This window comes from Haliotis cracherodii, unplaced genomic scaffold, assembly GCF_022045235.1.
Source record: "Haliotis cracherodii isolate W230 unplaced genomic scaffold, xgHalCrac1.p SCAF_4, whole genome shotgun sequence".
In the NCBI taxonomy this organism is placed as follows: domain Eukaryota; kingdom Metazoa; phylum Mollusca; class Gastropoda; order Lepetellida; family Haliotidae; genus Haliotis; species Haliotis cracherodii.
This window is the reverse complement of record NW_027266297.1, coordinates 39082273-39105819: the sequence shown is the minus strand read 5'-3', so window position 1 is coordinate 39105819 and position 23547 is coordinate 39082273. Positions and strand designations below refer to the sequence as shown.

The window sequence follows — 23547 nt, the reverse complement described above, 5'->3', positions numbered from 1 at the left end:
TTCACTCCTTCATTCCATCAAGACAATAATACTAGGGACTACAGTATATCTCTCACTCACTCACTCACTCACTCACTCACTCACTCACTCACTCACAGCTCACTCACTCACTCACTCACTCACTCACTCACTCACTCACTCACTCAACACAATTATTCCATGGACTACAGTAACACGAACTGAGATTTTCAGAGCCTGTTTTACTTTGGTAAAATATGACAAACCAATTTTGCCCATGGAACCATACCAAATTCACAACGTTCACTTTAAATAGACACTAATTGACAGCTGGGCGATTTACTGAGAATTGGGTCAAGACAGACCGTGTGAGGAGCCAGGGTAGAGGGCAGTGATCTATCCTGAGATGAGGTTATGGCAGGATGTAGGTTACCATTGATTCTTCAGGTTACAGATTGGGTGTCAACTGGCAATCATACTGGGTAATACCTGGATGACAGACAATGAGAACAGACTCCGTGGAAATTGGGAAAAGCGTCAATGGGATGCTTGTACTTATCTCTTTTCATTGATTTAGGGGGGGTCCTTGATAGGGGGGGTCCTTGATATAGGGGAGGGGTCCGTGATATAGGGGAGGGGTCCTTGATATAGGGGGTCCTTGACATAGGGGGGGTCCTTGATATAGGAGAGGGGTCCATGATATAGGGGAGGGGTCTGTGATATAGGGGAGGGGTCCTTGATATAGGGGGTCCTTGACATAGGGGGGATCCTTGATATAGGGGAGGGGTCCGTGATATAGGGGAGGGGTCCGTGATATAGGGGAGAGTCCTTGATATAGGGGGGGGGTCCTTGATATAGGGGGTCCTTGATATAGGGGAGGGATCCTTGACATAGGGGGGTCCTTGATATAGGGGGTCCTTGATATATGGCAGGGGTCCTTGATATAGGAGAGGGGTCCTTGATGCAGGGAAGGGGTCCTTGATATAGGGGGTCCTTGACATAAGGAAGGGGTCCTTGATATAGGGGAGGGGTCCTTGACATGGGGGGGGGGGGGGGGGCCTTGATATAGGGGGTCCTTGATATATGTGAGGGGTTCTTGACATAGGGAAGAGGTCCTTGATATAGGGGAGGGGTCCTTGATATATGGGAGGAGTCCTTGACATAGGGAAGGGGTCCTTGATATATGGGTGGGGTCCTTGATATAGGGGAGGGTCCTTGATATAGGGGAGGGGTCCTTGACATAGGGGAGGGGTCCTTGATATATGTGAGGGGTCCTTGACATAGGGAAGGGGTCCTTGATATAGGGGAGGGGTCCTTGATATAGGGGAGGGGTCCTTGATATATGGGGGGGGGTCCTTGACATAGGGGAGGGGTCCTTGATATAGGGGAGGGGTCCTTGATATATGGGAGGGGTCCTTGATATATGGGAGGGGTCCTTGATATAGGGGGCTCCTTGACATAGGGGGGTCCTTGATATAGGGGAGGGGTCCTTGATTTAGTGGGGTCCTTGATTTAGGGGGGTCCTTGATATAGGTTGTCCTTGGTTTAGGGAGGTCCTTGATATAAGGGGGTCCTGGATTTAGGGGGTCTTTGATTTAGGGGAGACCATGATTTAGGGGGGTCCTGACATGGGGGGTCAGTATATCAATGTTTTTTCTGGGAGTCATTACGGGTCATGATGATGATGATTATTTGTTTGTTTTTTTCAATTGATTTGAAAAGGTGGAGTAATATTACATTAACATTAGCTAGAAATTGACTTTGGATTTATAAAATATTACAAGAATTAGGTGTTAGTGGGCTATCAACATGGCATTTATTGACTTCTTTCTTCACCTTGTCTCCTGATAGTTACATTGTGTACACATGGCTAGTATCTCTTCCACTAATGTCTTGCTTGATTCCTGCTAACGTAATCTGGCCACAATTCATTGACATGAGGGTGACTTTTATGGACTGCTGACTAGTGTGTTTGGATTAATTTGGTGGACTTCTATTGTTTCTTTTGTATTTTTGTTTAGTTCATTCTCTTTTGATTGGGGGTCACCAGTGGCCCAGTCGTTTTAGGCGCCACAGAGTTGTGTCCCTTGGGCATGCCAGAAACCTGTGATTGTGGGTTTGAATCCTTGTTTGCCACAAATATGTTTCAAGGTTTGTCAGCACCATACACATGCTCTTGGGTTTCACCGAAGTGGTAAATGTCTGAGACCTGCATCACTTCGGGCTTTCCTCCGACATTAAGCTGACATGCCGTGATATAACTGGAATACTGTTTGAAGCAGCAATAACAGAAAGATGAATGACAGTATACTCTCTGATTGTTGAGTAATTATTCATTTTGTGATTAAATACATTCTTGTAAAGGTTCATAAGTAAGTTATGTCTTTAATCCAAATAATTTCTTAATGAATTTATTTGTTTCATAATTTCAATAGTTTGAGAGGAGTTGATCTTCCCCTTATAATAAGTTGTTCCTTGTTGAATTCAGAAAATCAATGAATGGCTCTTGTAGAACACAAGTCTAGGCTCTATCTGTTGCCATTGTACACCTGTAAAGTATTGTGGAAGACTCCACAGGTACAGTTAAGGTCAGAGTGTTGTATTACATGTTTTACATGCAATGCAAACCTACCCAGAATTTTGAAAAAAGCGAAAAAACAAACATTAAGTGATTAGATTATTGCTGCTGAAAGAAGGACTAATATAAATCAAAATAATCTGGCATCCTGTTGTTTGCATTTTCATTTAATTTGTTTTGTATGAAAAACCTCCAGATATCCCTGAGAATAACATTTTTTGTTTTTTAAAAAAACGTTTCCTGTGTCCTGGCTTAGTGGCTTTGAAACAACCTGTGAATTATGCTCGTCTGACCTATATCATTTTAATCTGCTGGTTTCTGATGTGAAGTAAATTTCTTGTAAGCGTTATAAGAAATGAGATATTTCTCCTAAATTATCTTCCACACTATCCTTCTCTCTCGTGATGATAATTGATTTTAACGAGATTTACAACACCCAGGGGGCAATAGGCAATTTAGGACACCTTTGAAGTTTCTTATCTCTTGGGCCTCGTTTCTTATCCAGTTCACTGTGTGGTGTTTCTGAAAATGGATTCATTCTGAAATTGTGAAGGCTGAATGAAATATGTCATATTTATTGGCCTGATGACCATATCAATCGACATGCTAAAAGAGTATGAATTTAACCAGTTGATTATTAATATGGAAGAGATACTGAAATATGTGTGCAAATCTATGTGCTCTATGAGTGTGACGCTTCAGGAAGACTGAGTAGGCTCATCAGAGTAGCCTCCCTTTGACTGTTACTTGTTTGAAGTTTTGGCAGAGTGAAACACATATTAGCCGGTACTGGTTTGCATTGAACTGTTTATGATTTGATGTTTCCTTTTTAGTGTAATAGTTGACATTAAAGGTGTGGGATTATATTAAAAAGGTTATTTAGAGAATATGTTACAGTTTCTCTGCAGATTTGACATATTTGTGTGAACTAATAGTTTCCAATCAAGATGTTTTTGTAATCTCAGGTTATTATTCCATTCTCTGTTTTATGTAAATTCTTCTTACTTATATATATGTTAGGTAATTTCCAGAGATCTATCACTCATATGTCTGACCTTCGAAGTGTCTTCTCAAAGGGATTGAAGCAGAAGAGGTCTCATGGCTTGCATTCAGCAACCATGTTTGTTGTAGGAGGTGACTGTGCTTGTCTGTAAGAGTCGACTAACGGAATCGGGTGGTCAGACTTGCTGACTTTGTTGATGCATGTCATTGTATCCCAATTGCATGGATCGATGCTCATGATATCAATCGCTGGATTGTCTGGTCCAGACTCGATAATTTACAGACTGCCATCATATAGCTGGAATATTGTTGAGTGTGGCATTAAACAACAAACATACAAACAAACAAATGTGATGCTAATTTTGCAATGGGTGTTCCAGGACAGAAAAGATCCCCAGAATCTTTCACTAGTTTGTCTGATCAAGATTCCAATACATGTCATATTTATAGTCAACGATGTTACTCTCTGAAACTTGGAATAACATACTCGCATTCACTCCAAATTCCAAATTGGTGACATGTGACTTTGTGTCTTCAGCCCAGGCGAATGCAACACTGATGGGCCAGCCTGGCCTTATGTCACAGAACCAAGAGAGTTTGGCAGCATCCAACCCCACATATGACATCACCACGCCCAACCCCCAGGTGGACTACAACGATGTCAGCTTCATGTCAGATGAAGACTACAGTAAGTCTTACAACTCTTTGGATATTTTGTCTTTTGTGTTATTTTCCTCAGCTTAGGTCAACCCGACTAAATTATGCCAGACTGTTGATGCAAGGACCTCTAGCTTCGTAAAGATGTGGCTTCATTCAAGACATGGTTTCTACTTACAGCCCACCATGGAAAGACAGTTTTGTGATCGTCATTCTGTCATTTCTCTTTAATATTTTGTCACAATTGTACCAGCATGTACTTCACACACAAGACAATATCAAGAAACATAAAAAAGTCACATGATCAAATCACTCATCTTTTGAGCATAGATGGCCGACATGCTAATGGAACCTGTTCCTGGAGCACTGTCCAGCCATTTACCCGTCCAGCTTCATGTGTTCGACTCCTTATTTCTCCTCCTCATTCACTCATTCACCCTCATTCATCTCCATCACTTACCCATTCTGACACCAATCCATGCTGGTAACTATGTGCTAGACCCAGGAAGAACCGGGGTAAGAATTGGTCTTCAGCAACCCATGCTTGCCATGGAAGGTGATTGATGCTCATGATCAGGTCTGTCTGGTCCAGACCTGAATATTTACAGATCATCTTCCTATAGCTGGAATATTGCTAAGTAAGGCATTAAACAACAAACAAACAAACATAAGACACTCATTCACAGACCATGACCCTACTCTCAATCACTCCCGTATTCTTACACCAATCCATGCTGGTACATATGCACTAACTTCGTCTTTACTCATTTCTTTCTAACTGTGTGATGTCATCACTGATATGTTGCTGCATTTTGAGACACTTTGTAAGCAGTTTGAGGAAACGATCGCGCGCTTACATATTGATTTTATGATGTTTTCATATTGATACTGGGTAAGTGTTTTATCAATATTGATATCAATTAAGTTAAGTACCATTAATTATTCCTAGATTGAAAACTGTTGCCATGGTGAATGATGTCCCTACAATGTTTGCACTGTAAGTGCACCAGTCACACAAACCAGTCAACCACTTCTTTATTTCATTGGCCAGTTCTTAGAAATTTGTCTCCCAGAATAAGACTTATTCAGAAGGCCACAAGAACCTAGTTGTTTTGGAGTATATTTTGACCAGCCATTATTGATGTTTGGAACGAATATAATCTCCCCAGTGAACATTAAGAGTTATAAACTGCAATTTTATAATCTGTTAATCATTATTGAGAATTATAATGATTTGTCAGCAGCGTATTAAGCATGATAAATATTTGGCAAGGAATTAAAAGAGTCTTTAAACCTCCAACGCTGCCTTTGAAACCCAACTCTGAGTTTGACATTGATGTTGCATGCTGATAACATTGTGTGTCAGGGCGTGCCGACACGACTTACTTCCAGCTGATAATGAAATCACTGGCTTCTTTATCATTCAATGTGTCATTCCATACATGCAGGGGATCATATCAAAATGTTATGGCTTTCTGATGAAGAGTCATGTTCCTGAAGCACCATCTCTGCGGACACAGCTAAGTTAGATGTCTCAGGCCACCATTTTGGAATGACATTTTTACAAAGCCGAAATGATTGATCAAAATGAACGGGGAAGTTTTATGACACGTTAATCTTTCCAGTGGGGATTCTGGGGAAGTTTTATGACACGTTAATCTTTCCAGTGGGGATTCCGGGGGGAAAATAGATCCCCAGAAGCTGTACTCATGGAAGGGTTGAGTTAAATGGGAATGTAGTTGTTGCAGTTGGTGATGTGGCTGTTTGCATGTCATCTTGTCCCTAGTTTTGTCAGGAGTTACTGTTGTATGATTGGAATATTGGTAGTGACTTTAGCATAAAACAACATTCATTCATGAGTGATACAATAAATTGGAAAATAGGTGTGCTGCAATCTGATTGGTTGAAAATCAGATTGGTTGAATAAAAGGGATTCAAAGCCTGAAAATCCCTTTGACTATTCATTGTATACTTGTCACGATAGGTATAATGATTTCCTTAATCCCAAATTTGAAAAATGAGATCTGTGGCTTGGCAAAATGCATACCACGTTAAATAGATAACAGTTAAATAATAGATTTACTTTTATTTATACACATTCATGTATCCGGACGTGTTCAGTTATCACGGAAGCATGTGACGTCATCCATTGAAGAATGATGTTATCCATTGAAGAATGACATCATCCATTATATCATGACACCATCACATTACATGGTGTCTGTCTCACAATTACTTCACACTGAAATAGAAAAATAGAAACTTCTCTATTTTTACAATGTCGATCAAGGCTATTGGTTCCTTATGATGCCATCAGGCATTGAACACTGGTGCCTTTGATGGAGTACATCTGCATACATACCTCATTTCCAGCAGGATTTGTAGTATTTCATCTCTTGAGCAAATGAGTTGAGAAGAGGCATTTTTTAAAAACATTTTTCTCGTTCGCTTTTACCTGGCGAGCCAACTTCTAAGTCCTGTGGTCCTATTTTTTTATGTTCTCATTAAAACTATCCCAAATTCGTTTGAGAACATCCCTTTCATCTCCGACAGAAGTGCTGAGCTTGTCATATCATCCAGCTTAGTTCTGACAGAGCCCAGAATGAACCTGACCACATGGTATAATTAACTACCCATCTCGTTAATAACGTGTCCATCAGGGAGGCCTGTCATAGGATGACGGGGTCCAGCACAAGGAAAAAAGCTAATTACAAGAGCACAATGAGAGTGCGTTTTTCTGTAATGTGTGTCCCCATGGGACCTATGCTGGGTGATTACATGGCTGCCAGCCTGATCCCTCTCTGGTGTCAGGGGCTGTGGTATTGACAGCGTGACAGGCGTTGGTTAGGAGCGGGATGAACCACAAAACTGTGAATAATCCTTGAATAGCAGTGTCTCCAATCAGGGGTGTATGGAGTAAATATATTTGTCGCTTTGATTCTTAATTTTACTTCGGAACAAGTCTGAATTGATGACAAACTTTTTTAACTTCTTCCGTGGGCACGATTGCAGTAAAACTGTCAGAGTTATCTCCCATTGTTTTGAAAATTCAATGGTTTGGCTCATGCATCCTGGTTTGTCAGTGTTGATGATTGATTGCTCTTTTTATATCTATATATCTTATATCTTTATCTATGCCTTATTATATGTATATGAAGCGACCCCCGCTTATAAGGCAACCTCCCTGTGAAAGTCTTCAAAAGTCTATAAAGCGAATCGGAATGAAGCACATCTCCAGCGCATACACAATACCTACATTTGCAATAAAAATGTGTTTGACTTCCGCCGTAAAATAATTACAATTATGATATATATATATCCATTCTGTGTCCACTAAAGTTTGTTTCAAGGCATCAATAGCGGTAATATGACCATGGTTGCTGTAAATAACAGTGAATTGTGCGATCTTCCAATCATTTCACACACAATTACGCCGAAATGAATATAAACAATATTGAATGAAATTTTGAATAAAATTAATAAAATTGATTACAAAGGTAAGTCCAGATATACAATGAACACTTTTAATAACCAGACAGTGTAATTACAAGATTAATTTTTGTACTTCAGTACGGATTTGTTGACATGGTATTTCTGATGTTAGTGCTCATGGTACTGTCTTTGTGTTAGGGAAAAAACATCAAAACTCTTCAACCCTGTGTACAGGGTGACTCCCTTGAAAGCCCCTTAATTCTAGGTAAAAATTGCCTTATACAGTAGTATATATCTATATGAGGTATAGGTGGGTACACTGGCTCAATGGCTGATCAGGATGCCCTTATTGATGCAGTTTGCTGAGTTGCAGCCCTTATCCATACCAGGATCTGCTAGTTATGAGTTTGAATCCCAGATGTGGTTTATCAGAACCATATCAATACTTGAGGGTTTCATCAAAGTGGTAAATGTCAGTGACTGACTTCTTTGGCTTTCCATCCTTTGTAAGATTGTAAGATGATAGCTATATAAAACTGAACTAGTGTTTAGTACTTTAACCCAACTCACTTGCTGTGTCACATACGGTGTTACACACTGTAACAATGTAACTGTCCGATATTTAAATACGTTTCATAGCTATGACTTTCAAATCATGAGGGGACCGCCTAGTGGTCTAGTGGTAGAGCGTCTGCCCAGAGAGCGGAAGGTCCATGGTTCGATCCCCGTCCGCGTCATACCACAAGACGTTAAAAGATGGTACTTGTTGTTACCCTGTCTGACGCTCGGCATTTGGGGGGGGTAAAACAAGGAATTAGGTCACCTCGGAGTCAGTATACTGTGTCTGAGTGGGGTATTCTTGTTAAACTGCGGCATGGTATCTCAGTGGGCTAGCACTATAAATCCGCATCAGTCCGGACTTGTACAAGCAGCCACACACACACGGTCATGCACATCACAACATAAGAGCAATAATCTTGGAAGCGACGTTAAACCTCAAATTATGAGGATGTATGAATAAAGGTTTGTTATCATCATAAGTTAAGAAAACAAATATGTGTTGCCCAAAACAGAAATTACCTCAAGTTGATGTTTGAAGTGTAAGAACTCATGACTCAATTCTGAAAAATGATTATTTTAAATTTAGAGCTTACAAACATCATGAATACATGATGGAATTATGGATGAAGGTCAAACTGTTTTCTGCGCGTTTGAATAACGTGTGCCAGTCAACATCATTAAGTATTTGTATATTTCATTTACATTGTAGTGTGTTATTAACGTGTACTTGACAAGGTATGTTGTCTCTGGTGCATACAAATAATTGCATTATGAAATTAGGCTGCAAGAGAAACATGGACATTTTCTGTCCCTTGGGGTGAGATTTCCATCGAGTAAAGATGTTGCATTAGACTCGACGCTTTAGCTTGATGTAGAATTGTCCCTGGTGAGGAACACCAGCAAATTGAAATTGGAAATAGAAAATATCTGATTTGTGAAAGGTCATTGCGTTTTTCGGAGGTAATTTGCACAAGAAAACACTGTGCATGGTTTAAAATGTAGATCGATAGCTATTGATTAAGTCATTTGTGAATTTAAAGAAAATGTTGTGTTCGATTGTGAAAACCTGGCTCATTTTTAATCACCACTGAAAGGAAAACAGAAGAGGAAATTAAGTTTTTTTTCAGATTTTTCTAAATCCCAATTTGTTTTTTTCATTTAATTGCAAGGCATGTAAAACTTTCTTGTTCATTAAGATTAATCACTTGAAATGTAATTGGAATAACTTTTTTTGAAAACAGAAAAATGGAAAATCAAAAGCATTTGCAAGAATCTCAAGAAGTTGAAACTTTGCATCTGCATGCAACATTTTTCTTTATCCTCATACTTGTGTAGGGTGGCAAATGTTCTTGGTAATGTATTGCTGCAGATACCAACTGTATAACACCAGGGCTATAAGGCATGGCGGAATGGCTCAGTGGGTAGAGCGTTTGCTTGTTGCACCTCAGACACAGTTTGGATTCTTATCGAGACAGTTTAAGAAGCCCAAACATATGTGTTATTATAGTGGTTGAATAATGTTAAGATAAAGGCTCAACATATCAACTCACTCGCCTGTGAACTCTGTAAGGAATTCCTAACAACTGTGTGTAATATGATCATTCCTGTTCGAAAAGCCAGTATGTCATTGTACCCTAATAGATTAGGGTCTAAGTGAGTGAGTGAACATTTCAGCCAGTTTACAACGGAGACACCGAGAGAGAGTTCATCTTATTGGCACCCATGAAGATCCGGGTTAGAATAGGTCTTCAGCAACCCATGCTTGCCATAAAAGGCAACTATGCTTGTCGTAAAAGGCGACTAACGGGATCGGGTGGTCAGACTCGCTGACTTGGTTGATGCATGTCATCGATCCCAATTGCGTGGATCGATGTTCATGATATGAATCACTGTATTTTCTGGTCCTGACTCGATTATTTTACAGACCGCTGTCATATAGCTGTAATATTGCTGAGTGTGGCGTTTAACAACAAACCAACCAACCAACCAATCATCTTTTTGGACCCATCTTTGTCAAGGAGCTCTGTTCACTGCAAAAGACGCAATTTTCTTCTCTGAAAAGAAGGGCAGAACTATTTAATTAATTTTCACACATTAGCATTTCCAGCAACATGGTTTTTTTGTACCTGAGGATAGGGGGAAATAGTAATATATATTTGTATTAAGTTCATCAAAGTGCCAATCATAATTGTTATTTTGAAGCACAATTAATTTAGCTGATGCGACTGTTAGAATTTCCTGTCTCCACCATTGGAGTATGGTATTGCCTGAGATGGAACTGGGAATAAGTTCCTGGTGATGGTGATTTGGCTCACTCTCTGATCATTAACCAGAGGTGACCCCTGCACTGTCGGCCCCTGCTGGAGTTGGCTACCGTCTCAGCTGCCATGTTGACATGGTGGACTTCCCTCGCTATCTGTGTGCAGGAAACGACTCATCACAGTAAATGTTTGATCGTAAATCAGGAACCAATTATTCTCTTAATTTTGCCAGGGCTGGAGGCAGGAAGATTTAATTCCTGCTACTTATTCCCTGGAAGAATGATGAGCGATCGGCCATCTGTTTACACTCCCGTCACTTTAGCGCAATCTGGATTCGGCACAAGTCTATGAGACAATAGTCTCTGATTATTCCATTATTCCTGAGGCATGAAGCCACATTAATTAGACTGAAGGCAAACAGTAAATATTGAAATGACATCCGGGAGTGCCTCTCCTCTTACCTTGACCCTGAGCTGAGGATGTTGTACCCTTGATGGTTAGCCATAGTGGTTGTTAGCCTGAGCTGAGAATGTACCATTGATGGTTAGCCATAGTGGTTGTTCCCCTGAGCTGAGAATGTTGTACCATTGATGGTTAGCCACAGCTGCATATTTCTATGGCTGCAGAGTTAAACTTGCTTCACAATGAACAATTACTGCTTTAAATAAACAAAACAGGATTAATCACATGCCTAGATTACCTCAATCTCATTACAATCGGATGCATGTTCTCGCTACCGCTGAGGACATCCCATTATAGGTCACGCCAGAAGGACCTTTCGCGAACTTTGACCGACCAATGAAATCACTAACATGAAGTTGACATTTGCCACTAAGAAAGCAGCTTTCTTAAGCATTGCGGGACTAGTTTCAAATTGGCGACAGTCATACAGTCCGTAATAGTAGTTCTGTGTTAAACATTAGAGGTTGCATGATTAGAAAATAGGAATATTTCCTTTTTCGTTTTTTTTATTACAACATGTTTGAATCGTTATGTATCAAATTGATGTCCAATTTTGGATCACGAATGTTGATACTATCTAATTTTGTTTATCCGACATACTCGTTAATCCGACATAATCATATGCAACCAACAATGTCGGATTAACAGGACTTGACGGTATTTTGAATGATAATCTGGTGATTCAGATTTCAGTAGCAGTTTCTATGTTCTACACTGTCAATACCACAGTAGTCCGTGCGGAGAATTACAGAATAACATACACATATACACAAGTGAAATTTGAGACTGGCGATAAAATCTTTGAAACCACTTTCCTTTTTGTGATCTGGAGTTCAGATTAAATCAATTGCCATTAATTTTATTCTCTGGCATAGCTTTTGAATATTGATATGTGGGCAACAAAATGATTTCTGCAAACATTTCTTCTCATGCATCGATTCCTGTGTTATGCATGCTTCTGCTCTCAGCTATAGATCTTTTGTGTCAGAAAATGTATAGTTAAACATTCTTTCCAAGCTTATAGTTTGTCACACAAAAACATGAATGAAAAAGTAAATGTCAGAGAAGACTAACAAACTGATAAATGGAGCATTCAAGAAAGAAAACATTTCTCTCAGGCTTTGAAAATTCAGTATGGCTAATGTTTTCAAATATTTCCTCAGCTTAGTGAAATGAAAATACACTAAGATCCCTTAGGGTATCAATGTGAAAACAATCTTGTGTCTGTAATCAGCCTTAAGGTATGAACATGTATTCCTTAAGAGCATGTATTCCTTGGTAGCTTCATGTTTTGTGTTTGTTCCTAGGACTCCTGTCTCAGTGCAAATAAATGGCAGTGTACTCCATGGATTGAGCTTTCTGTAAATTGAGTTTACATTTTAAGGTTTACATGGATGGGACTGTACATTGATTGGTTATGTGCATGGAGGTGGATGTAGATTGAGTTTTACAAAGGTAAAGGTTTGTATAGATTGAGGTTCATATTGATAGGGGTTTACACAGATGGAGTTTTACACAGATGGAGGTTTACACAGATGGGGGTTTCACAGATGGAGGTTTACACAGATGGAGGTTTACACAGAGGGGGGTTTTCACAGATGGAGGTTTACACAGATGGGGGTTTACACAGATGGAGTTTTAACACAGATGGAAGTTTACACAGATGGAGGTTTACACAGATGGAGGTTTACATAGATGGTTTTCACAGATGGGGGTTTTCGCAGCTTGAGGTTTACACAGATGGGGTTTTACACAGATGGGGGTTAACACAGATGGAGTTTTACACAGATGGAGGTTTACACAGATGAGGTTTACACAGATGGGGGTTTACACAGATGGGGGTTTAGACAGATGGGGGTTTACACAGATGGACTTTTACACAGATGGAGGTTTACATAGATGGGGGTTTACACAGATGGAGTTTTACACAGATGGAGGTTTTCACAGATGGGGGTTTACACAGATGGGGGTTTACACAGATGGGGGTTTACACAGATGGAGTTTTAACACTGATGGAGGTTTACACAGATGGAGGTTTACACAGCTGGGAGTTTTCACAGCTGGAGTTTTACACAGATGGGGGTTTACACAGATGGAGTTTTACACAGATTGGGTTTACACAGAAGGAGGTTTACACAGATGGAGGTTTACATAGATGGTTTACACAGATGGAGGTTTTCACAGATGGTTTACACAGATGGAGGTTTACACAGATGGTTTACATAGATGGTTTACACAGATGGAGGTTTACATAGATGGAGGTTTACACAGATGGTTTACATAGATGGTTTACACAGATGGGTTTTTTCACAGATGGAGGTTTACACACATGGAGGTTTTCACAGATGGGGGTTTTCACAGATGGGGGTTTACACAGATGGGGTTTACACAGATGGGGTTTACACAGATGGAGGTTTTCACAGATGGGGGTTTACACACATGGAGGTTTACACACATGGAGGGTTACACAGATGGAGGTTTTCACAGATGGAGGTTTGCACAAATGGTTAACTTATATGGAGGTTTACATGTAGTGAGGTACATTGGGCTAACTGAATCAAATAGCCTTTCATGTAAAACCTCCGTGATGACATATCTCTATGGGAAGCCTGCAGCAAAGAGTTCCCAGACTTCACTTTGGTTCAAGGACTAATATCAGTGAGTTAGATTTATTACATTTATTATTGTAGTCTTGGTAATGTTGCACGCACATATATGTACATGATAAATACACCTATGAGAGTAGCAAGCCGGTTAGCTAGGGCATGTGATAAGCAGCACTAGAGGGGTGTTACAGGGCTCGCCAGTATTTGTAACCCAGATAAACTCAAGTTGGAACTAGGAGCAAGATACACTAAGTAAAAGTCCAACAATCCTACCAATATTTCTGTCCTTTGGGATGGAATGACAGTAATTGGCTAGGATGATAAAATATTCCTCTTTCCATGTGTGTGGAGAAATATGAATTTGTCAAGCTGATATGATCTGGCCTCGGGTGATCCTGCAGCCATTAGTTGCCCTGGCTAGCAGCACAATTTGGTTGCCATGGAAATGAAATGCAATTTTTTCAACGCTCAATGTCCAGATGCAATTTACATATTTTTTTTAAAATTCGAATTGAATGAAAAATTTGACAAGTGCTGTATTTTCAGACTGGACAATGTATGTTTTGAACATTTATACTATGTTTAGTGTATACATATTGCACAAAGATATATTTCAGTTAGAAAAGCCCTCTTCATGCATTCATGTAGGTCAGCTCAACTTTTCAGTATTAATTCTCTGTGTCATTTCAGTCCAAAGCTCTGTCGGGTTACTGTGGGGTTTTGGCAAGCCATTAGCTCAAACGAATTAAACAGCATTGTTTTCAAAGTAATAAAGTTATAATAACAATAAGTCTATTCGTAATGCGCCAAATTCCACTCAAGTGAGTGCTCATGGTGTTATTTTATTTTTACTCGGTCAATGGATCAGTGTGCAGTCTATTTTCATTCTCAGCTCCCTGGGGAGTATACAACCCAAGCTGCCTGTGAGGCGCTAGAAGGTTAACAGTCACATTACTCCAGGGTACCCATTCACTGCTGGGTGAACAGAGGCATATTTCGAACAAAAACATTTGCCGAAGTTGAAACCACGTGTGCTTACATGTGCTTCAGTGTTGGGCAGTACCCAAGTCCTAGAAACTCCTGACTGTGTGCTGTGCACAGGACGTACCACAGCTACTACGTTGTAACATTACTGATCGTTCTGGGCACAGAAGGGTTATTGGGCAATGTTCAGAGGGAATTTAAAAGACATTTTTTGTAACAACACGTACCATTGATGGATATGATAGAGGATAAAACAAGTCATTTGCAAAGAGTTTAGTCAAAGATTTTAACTTGGGGGCACTGGTGGCATCCAGTTGTCTGAGGCACGCAATTTGCTGTGCAGAGTTGCATCCCTTGGGCATACCATAAACCGATGATGTTGGGTTTGAATCCCGGTTCGCCCCAAATATGTTTCCAGGTTTGTCAGCACTCTACCTGTTCACCAGGGGTAAACTTCCGAGACCTGCATCACTTGGGGCTTTCCTCCCACATTAATCTATCATGTGGTTATATACCTGGAATACTGTTAAAAGTGGTGTGAAACCCTCTGGGTAACATGTTTGAATGTTGTTGAACATATGTAGATTAGCATTTGAACCATTTCCCAGCCTGTTCTGTATGTTTCATTTCAAATGTGATAGCAAGTAAATAGAAGTAATATGTGCAATTACATGCTCCTTGGTAAGATAGTTTGTTGTGACAATCAATTTGTTCATACTGCTTTTATAGGTAGATGTTGATTTTTCTTCGGAATTTTACAATTGTTGAGAACTCGTTTTATGAAATTAAACATATTTAATAAATTTGACAAAATGTTGGAAGACTTTTATGGTTGTCGAATATAGCGATAAAAGCAACAAAACAGCCATAGTCCTAAGAAATCTCTACTGAAAACTTTAAAATTTAAAGCTAGGTAGAAAACTTGCCAAAATTTAAGCGTACAGATGTATCTTTGCATTGATGTACTTTAAGGAGATAAGATCGCATCAACACAGCCTCTTTCTTAGTCTGTGCCATACACTATCGCTGTGCAGAGAGCTCGCTGCAGCCTCCAGCACTCCCTACATGCACTGACTGGTGTGGAGCTAAGCAGTGTAGAGGAGTTAATACTCACTTCACCTTTTCATGTTAAGATGCAACTTTAGTGGAAGTTTTCACCAGCAGCAACAGATCCCTAGATCAACACCCCTCTCAACTTACAGCCCTCATCCTGTCAGTGATGTAACACGTCTATGGTTTTGTCACTAAGAATGTTGTTTAACATGAGATTTAAGCTCCTCGCTTTCACTTTCTCAGAGTTTATTTACACTTCATCCCACGTATTTCGCTTCAGCTTATTTACCACTGTCAAATCCAAACTAAATGACAATAAAATATCCTTAAATGAAAAGTGAATCAGTTATTGCTTGTTTGTTAAAGGGTTAATCTTATGTCTTATGATGCAGCTGGGAAAGGTGATTGCAGGATTATTTTGGAGTGATTCTTTATTACCGTATTCCACGTAATAAGCTCCATGCTCTAATAAGCGCCCACGGCGATATTTGCTAAGATATTGGCTTGTGAACAATCCCAATTAGCACCCCTTCCGATTGATCAATGTACACAAGACTTATATATTCGCGTATAATACGTACTCTGGTTATATATGCACCCTTAATGATGGGCACTTAAATTATGGAAAAATATTTCTTTCGTATAGAAATATTTCAGGCTGTCAGCATAAACCATGAAATTTATCTTTCAGCACTGCTTTTTTTTCTCACCAAAATAATATTCAAATAAGAGCCCCCTATTTCTAATTTTGAGAACGCCCTGGATGCTTTTTATGTTAAATACAGTAACTTCTGAGTTCAAGATGTTTGTCAAAATAGTGCATGTTGTGAAAATTGTGTAACCTGTATTGATTTGCTGACATGTTTAGGTGAGATCATCTGAGGGCTTATACAAACTGTATACCTGCCATCACATATATAACGCCAATATTTTGGTCACAATTACCATGGTAACAGCGTTAAACCCATTTCACCTCACCATGGTAACAGCTTGTGAGATGGCATGATTGTTTGCACGGTGAATGCCTTACTTCTGGTGCAGTTTAAAGGAGCACTTGACTCAGGTCAACCATCAGTCGTGGCAAGCCTCATCCAACCAAACAATACCTGCTTGATCTGTCAATAAATGGTTGCTATAATTACTTATTGGACATGAAATGTGACATCTTCACTATCCAACCATCTGTGGGGCGTCTCTTTCAGTCACCTTTTGTTCAAGGTTTTCTTTCAAAATATTTAAGAAGTGTATTTTGAGTTTTGAGCATGACGAGCGAACACTGACCACTAGGCCCTTGATGTGTGAGGAAAGCCCAGGGACCCGATCCACAAAGCGATCTTAGCGCCACGACTGTCGTAAGTCAGTGTTAAAGAATGGGAGTTACGATTGACTTAGCGCTAAGATCGCTTTGTGGAACGGGGCCCAGGTGATGTAGGTGGTTATGGGGTGATGTTGAGGAAAGCCCAGAGCATTATCAGATCGTGCTGACAGACCAAGGATGATACCTAGGGCAAATCTAGAACCCCTGGTCAGTTGGTTCTGGGGGGCACGGATGGCCCAGTGGTCTAAGGCGCCGCAATTCGCTGTGCAGAGTTGCGTCCCTTGGGCACACCAGAAACCTATGATTGTGGGTTCGAATCCCGGTTCGCACTGATTGTGTTTCTAGGTTTGTCAGCACCATATCCGTGCTCGTGGGTTTCACCAAAGTGGTAAATGTCTGAAACCTGCATCACTTTGGGCTTTCCTCCCACATTAAGCTGACACGCCGTGATAGAACTGGAATACTGTTAAAAGCGGTGTTAAACCCAACTCACTCACTCACTCACTCACTCAGTTGGTTCTGGCACAGCCAGGAGGAAAGGAAATATTGACGGATAATATTTGGTGATCACTGAATCAGAATTATAGAATCCGTTTATCATTGTTGTTTTTTCTGCTGCTCTGAAACTGTAATATGTTCGGTACATACTTAGTGGAGAAAAATATCAATTTGATCTGAAACCTTTTTGCCATGAAAGACTGATGCTGTTAAAGTATTAATTAACATATCTTGTGGTGATCGGCACCATTAGGGGAGGAACTGTGATGATTCTCTCTCCTGTATGTTCAATCATATCACAGTAGTAAGGCACATGATGTGATGTGATGTGATGTGATGTGATGTGATGTGATGTGATGTGATGTGATGTGATGTGATGTGATGTGATGTGATGTGATGTGATGTGATGTGATGTGATGTGATGTGATTGTTGTTGAATGCAACATTCCAGCTATGTAACAGTGGTCTGTAAATAATTAAGTCTGAATCTTCATGATGATGATGATGATGATGATGATAATGATGATGATACCAAACAATCAGAACTCACATTTTGTAGAATTTTGATGGTGATGCTTCTTGCTCTTCTTTAAGAATATAATGGTGTCGAGAAGTTTTTATGTTTTCCATTGATGCTAATTATGGTTTGATGCATTTTTACAGACTGAAATAGTTTGTTTTATGTTTCGTTTGAGTAGTTTTGTTCACAGATGTCGGAGTCAGTTGATGTACAGATGTTAACTGAGAAATGATGTTAAAAACATCAGTGCCAAGTTTCAAACTTTTCCAGCAGTGCATTTTTGCTTAAAGAATCCCCATGACATGTTAAACTTCATCCGAGTAGATAGTGGCAGAGATTGCTTGTGCAAAAAACAGCTTGTCATGGTTTGGGGAGTAACTTCATATGTGTTGTCCTAGTTGGAAGAAAACATGTTTCAAGTGAACTGTATTTGTGAGTTGAACTTTGTGGTATAGACAGCATGTTTATTTATAAATGATACAGTGTACGGTGAACTCGGGGGGGAAGATTGTAAAACCACATGGTAGAAATGATACTAGGGATGAAATCTTCATCTCAATGCTCTCACCCGGTAAAAACAGATTGCAGCAGGACCGGGCTGACAATCTCTCAAGTTTGGAAGTAGGGCTTAGTTCAGCTGGACCGGGACATCCGGCTGTGATGGGAGTAATTCTTGTTGACTGATGAGAGGAGAATGGTGAAAGATGCTTGGAGGTGACCAGTGAGAGGCACAACAAATGATCTGCAATGTATTAAGCAATCAATAACGTTGAATAATGCATGACCGTTTGACAAACCATGCATGGCTCTGATGGTGCTTCTCTCTGATGTGATCCGGCTTCCTGAGTATCAGCAGCGTCCAGCAACAAGACCACGGAACATGACGAGGGGATACCGTCACCAGATATCGGCTGAGTTGACTTGGAACAATTAATGGCTATTACCGTTATGGAGGTGGACTCGGCTGATTCTTGGACCATTTTCACCTGGAACCTCAAGTGCAAACATTGATCTTAAGCTGTAGTCATATATCACAAAGACATCGTTAAAGTTAATGCTTGACTTTTTAAAAATTTATCTTAACAGTGGAGGCTGGAAAATATTGATTTTTGTTAACACATTTTTAGCTTAAATTTGGGTTTTAGTGAAGATGATCTCACCTCTATGGTTGATCGGAGCTCCATGTGAATGGTTCCGCTGTCAGTGTTGATGGGCGGGGATGTGATACCGTGAATGACACAGAGCCTGTGCTTGCACTTCCAGTGGTGGTACATATCATGCTGAGGACATGTGATGTGCCTGGTTATTGGAGGCAGATAATGATGACTGAAGATTGATGGGACTTCCACTTGCTTTATTTCTCATTGGATGCAAAAATCTGTGTTCATTTGCATGGGTTGAGACAGTAGGATTTAGTGTGTATTATAGGAGTGACGACAGTGGATGTGGCATCATGTGAAATGTACGTGATTCTATTTCGGTTTTTACTCGTGTGCATGATGAATATTTCATGAGTGACAGAAAAATGTCCTAGACAGGACTTGATGTGAGAACGCTCTCTATCATGTCTTGAGCAACGTCACTGATGGTGATTTGTGTGTGAATATTTTGTCCTATTTCTGTGTTTTTTTGACAAGGTGAGGAAGAATTCTTTGCATATTACAGAAAAAAAATCAAATCCATGTTTCTGATGAAATGATCACTCACAGTATGATATTCCCATGGAGTGTTGGCCTTCTGTGATGAACTTGGTTCAGATTTCAAGATAGCTTCACAAAGAACGTATGCTTCGCTGATTACATTAGTAATCACTAAGGATTTCAAGCACATCGCATTTCATGATTATGATGGAAATAATGTAATTGTAAGATTGAATCCAGATTTTGGATTAATTGGCACATGTATTTATTAGAATGGGACAAAAAAAACGGAAAAGGAGGTATGAAAAAATAACAAGCGACAGTGTTAAGTAACCACTCCATGGAACTCTGCATAAATGGGCGGCATTAACTATACTTAAATGGAAATAACGGAAGCCGCTTCTCTTCCTGATGTAGACAATAACAAGGACGACATGTACTGAATAACATGACATTTATGTTGAACAACGTGCTGTCTCATGGTACCATGGTTCACATGTTATGACATGTTAGTCCTGAAGAGGTTCAAGACAAATTGCTACAAAATGTGATCAATTCAAGGCCTGTTTGACATTGGATACACATTGACTCATATATTGATTGCTGCCCTGCCAGACTGGAAAACAAGGATTCTGTTTACGACAAGAGAAAACAGTACAGATGTGACAGGTAATTGGCGGAAATTAACAAACATTTGGATGGTGTCCCTGTGAATTTGATTCCTGACATTTGTCACAAACAATGACGGTGACTGCACAACGACAATTGACTGTCTGGATTACGGTTTATGTAAATCTTATTCCTCTGTTCTTTTGTGTCAAAGGGATAAAAAAAATTCAAAACAATTCCGCAGACAAGATGTAAATTATACAGTGCTGATATTCATGTGGAACTTGAGTTCTGTTGTTGTCTCTGAGTGTTCAGTACAAAACTCCTGGAAGATGGAGAGAGGTGACCTATAGAGGTCACTGTATGACACAGAAAGGAAAGCAGCTACTGTCCAAACAATGACAAAGCTACTTTAACTCCAGGCAATGTTTACTTACACTGTTTGTGTTTCCTCAGCCTAACATTGTTATAGGTCAACGAAAAATATCTACCATATTGATCAATTACATTGACCATGTTAAAAGCATGCTTCCAAGAGCCTTGACTGGTCCATCAAGAATTGCTTAACTTTGATATCGGTTATGGTTGGATGTGATAGCCGTTGTAATTGGACGTGAAGTTGGAGTCCAATGTGGCTGATAGAGACTATAGTTATCTGAGTGAGGTTCAGGTGACAGTTATTTGCAGTGGAGATGCTGATATCCGGTCTTTGAGTGTTGTCCTAATCGGCTGGTAAATGTCAGTGATGCTTTTAACGAGTGGGTTATATAGGCCAATTGAAACAAATGGTTGCTAAGTATAGGATCATATACCTGTCTGTAAACGGCTGATCGGTGACCGTGAAGGAACTTGATTGTGATCGGTGGAGCATGACAGTCAACACCTCAAGACTCACACTTGTGCATTGTGATTGTTACTGGATACACAGATTGTCCTTGGCAGTGTCTGCTCTTGATAAGTCTATTCTTAACGCTGAAATCAGATCACTGTTGAATCGTCTGTAAGGCTGGATATATCACCTATGTATCCTTGTTGGAATATATGATACGTCTCCGTGTGGTGTATCACGGATACATCACACATCTGTGATTCCACAACACTGAACACAGATCTGACAGCTGAGTTGGTGTGGGAGGGAATCGGCACGTGAGGTGAGAGAGGCAGACGGCGTGTTGCTGATAGCACTCTCTACCTGAGCTTGTGATGCTTTATCTCAGGTACATCTAACTTCCCAGTCGGCTGTGAACGTGCTGTGCTCGATGGCTGTCAACTGGTGACAGTAGCATAGGATTCTCACCTGGCTGAAGGAAATATATGTAATACCTGGGCGTCTTGCTTCATGTTATTGTTGTGTGAGCTAAGTGGGTCAAGTGCAATCAACTGTTACCGGTGGAGTCTACCGAGGTGAAATGTACACGTCTGGGTGAAATTGACATTGTGTGGATTACCTGTCGTGCAGTGGAGAAGGCAGCATGGCATGAGGACAGCCACATACGTAGGATAAATGTTAATCATGAAGTTTGAGAGTGCCAGGAAGATCAGGACGGCTGGTGACGATGCATTGTGGTGTAAGTAGGCTACAAAAAATAGTTGGGGGATGATTGGGAAGGGATGATTGGGGAGGGGAGGATAGCCTCATTTAAAAAGTAGGGGCAGGCGAGGAGTGATTAGGGAGGGCTTGCTTCATTAGGAGTGCAGGGTAGGAACATGTCATTTGTGTAGGGCCATGACATTCATTGTATCGGTAACAATAGGAGACACATTTGTGTCATGCTATGTCAGTCAAAGGGTCACAATACACATTTGGTTGTTTTGCTTTTATGAACCCTGTTTGTTTGAAATAGGTTGTATTTGCATGTTTATGCCATCAGAGACTTCGAAGAGACCATTTGTGAAGGAATCCTTTAAAAGATGAATTTGTTATGAGGAGAACTTCTAACATGCATGAGTTGGGTGTTTGATTGGTTCCTAAAGCCATGTGAGGATGTTATGTGTTCATGGAGGTAGCTACAGCTGTCTCTCTGAGTGGGCAGGAATGTAGTCATGCGTGTGTGTTTACAAACACTGAGACCGCATGCAGGCAATGTTAAGTAGAGCTATTATCTTCTCAAGAAATGTTTGTGTATATACCGGAGTATATTAACATGCAGTCAGTGTCTGTTGTGTTGACACTGCCAGAGGCCTGGTAGTTAATGATGGTGGGTGTTCATGTACATGTTGAGCACTGTGCTTGCTGGGGACATTGTACAGGTAACTGTGGAGGTATGCATTGTGCAGGCTCCACTGTGGTGTGACTCTACACCATCAGGCCACTAAGGGAGCGAACCACCTCCGTGATCTTGTGGTAGAGCGTCCGCCCGGAGAGCGGAAGGTCCGGGGTTCGATCCCCGGACGCGTCATACCAAAAGACGTTAAAAGATGGTACTTGTTGTTACCCTGTCTGGCGCTTGGCATTAAGGGACTAAAACAAGGACTGGTCGGCTTGGAGTCAGTATACTGTGTCTGAGTGGGGTATTCATGTTAAACAGCAGCATGGTATCTCAGTGAGATAGCACTATTAATCGGCATCAGTCCGGACCAGTACAAGCAGCCACACAAACAAACACACGTACATGCATGTCGCTATGTAAGTGCAATAATCTTGGACGCGACGTTAAACCCCATTTCACCTTACCTCATCTCACTATGGGTGCGGGTCAAGAGTTTGATGTCAGATTAAGGAACCTGAGACACACACCCCAAGCCCCACACCCCACACCCCACACCCCACACCTCACACCTCACACCTCACATACCCATCACCCAAAGCTTTTCAATGATACTGAAAATGCTGACATCCTCAAAGAATTTCAGAAGTCTTAAATGCATAAATGATATCCACATATTACACAACACCAACCCCAACACATGATGCAAGGAAAGTTTGTGAACTAGTTTATCAATGTTGTATTTTCCTCGGTTACCTATGTATATGCTGGTGATGTTAATTTTCTAGTAAAACAAATGACAATTAGAGCTGTTATGTAGTTACTTGAACTGTAAAAGCTTTGGGAAATCAGTTTTTTATGGATTGAAAACTTGCATGTCTGTTAAACCCGAGACTACACTTAATCTCTGAAAATGTATAATTTGGATAGAAACAAACAATTCCATTTAAATTGAAAAGGAGCTCCAGTGAATCGGAGATTCAGAACCTGAGGAAAATGTAGACTTCCTTTATTTAGGGCTATAGCTTTACAGTAAGGGCTGGCAGGAGGGAAATTAGTAGTTCAGGGACTGTGAGACAGGCTAGTTAACCCCTACCCTTAACTCAGGGAAGCAGATGTTCATCTGACATTAGAGACCCAGGTCTAGAGTACAGGTGACCTGGTCAGACAAGCCTATACCCAGCCTGGCCATGGGGGCCTG

General features: G+C 40.5%; 1 protein-coding gene across 5 annotated transcripts in view; it reads left to right on the top strand.

Moving 5' to 3' along the window:
* Positions 1 to 23547, top strand: part of LOC139478492 (multiple PDZ domain protein-like) — a 320861-nt gene that overhangs the window by 152764 nt on the left and 144550 nt on the right. For all 5 annotated transcript variants that reach the window (XR_011654309.1, XM_071260981.1, XM_071260979.1 and 2 more), the window contains one exon: positions 4077 to 4226. Coding sequence is in view for 4 of the 5 variants with exons in the window: in XM_071260981.1 (XP_071117082.1) it covers positions 4077 to 4226 (150 nt within the window). In the remaining variant the exon portion in view is untranslated. The remainder of the gene's footprint in view (positions 1 to 4076; positions 4227 to 23547) is intronic.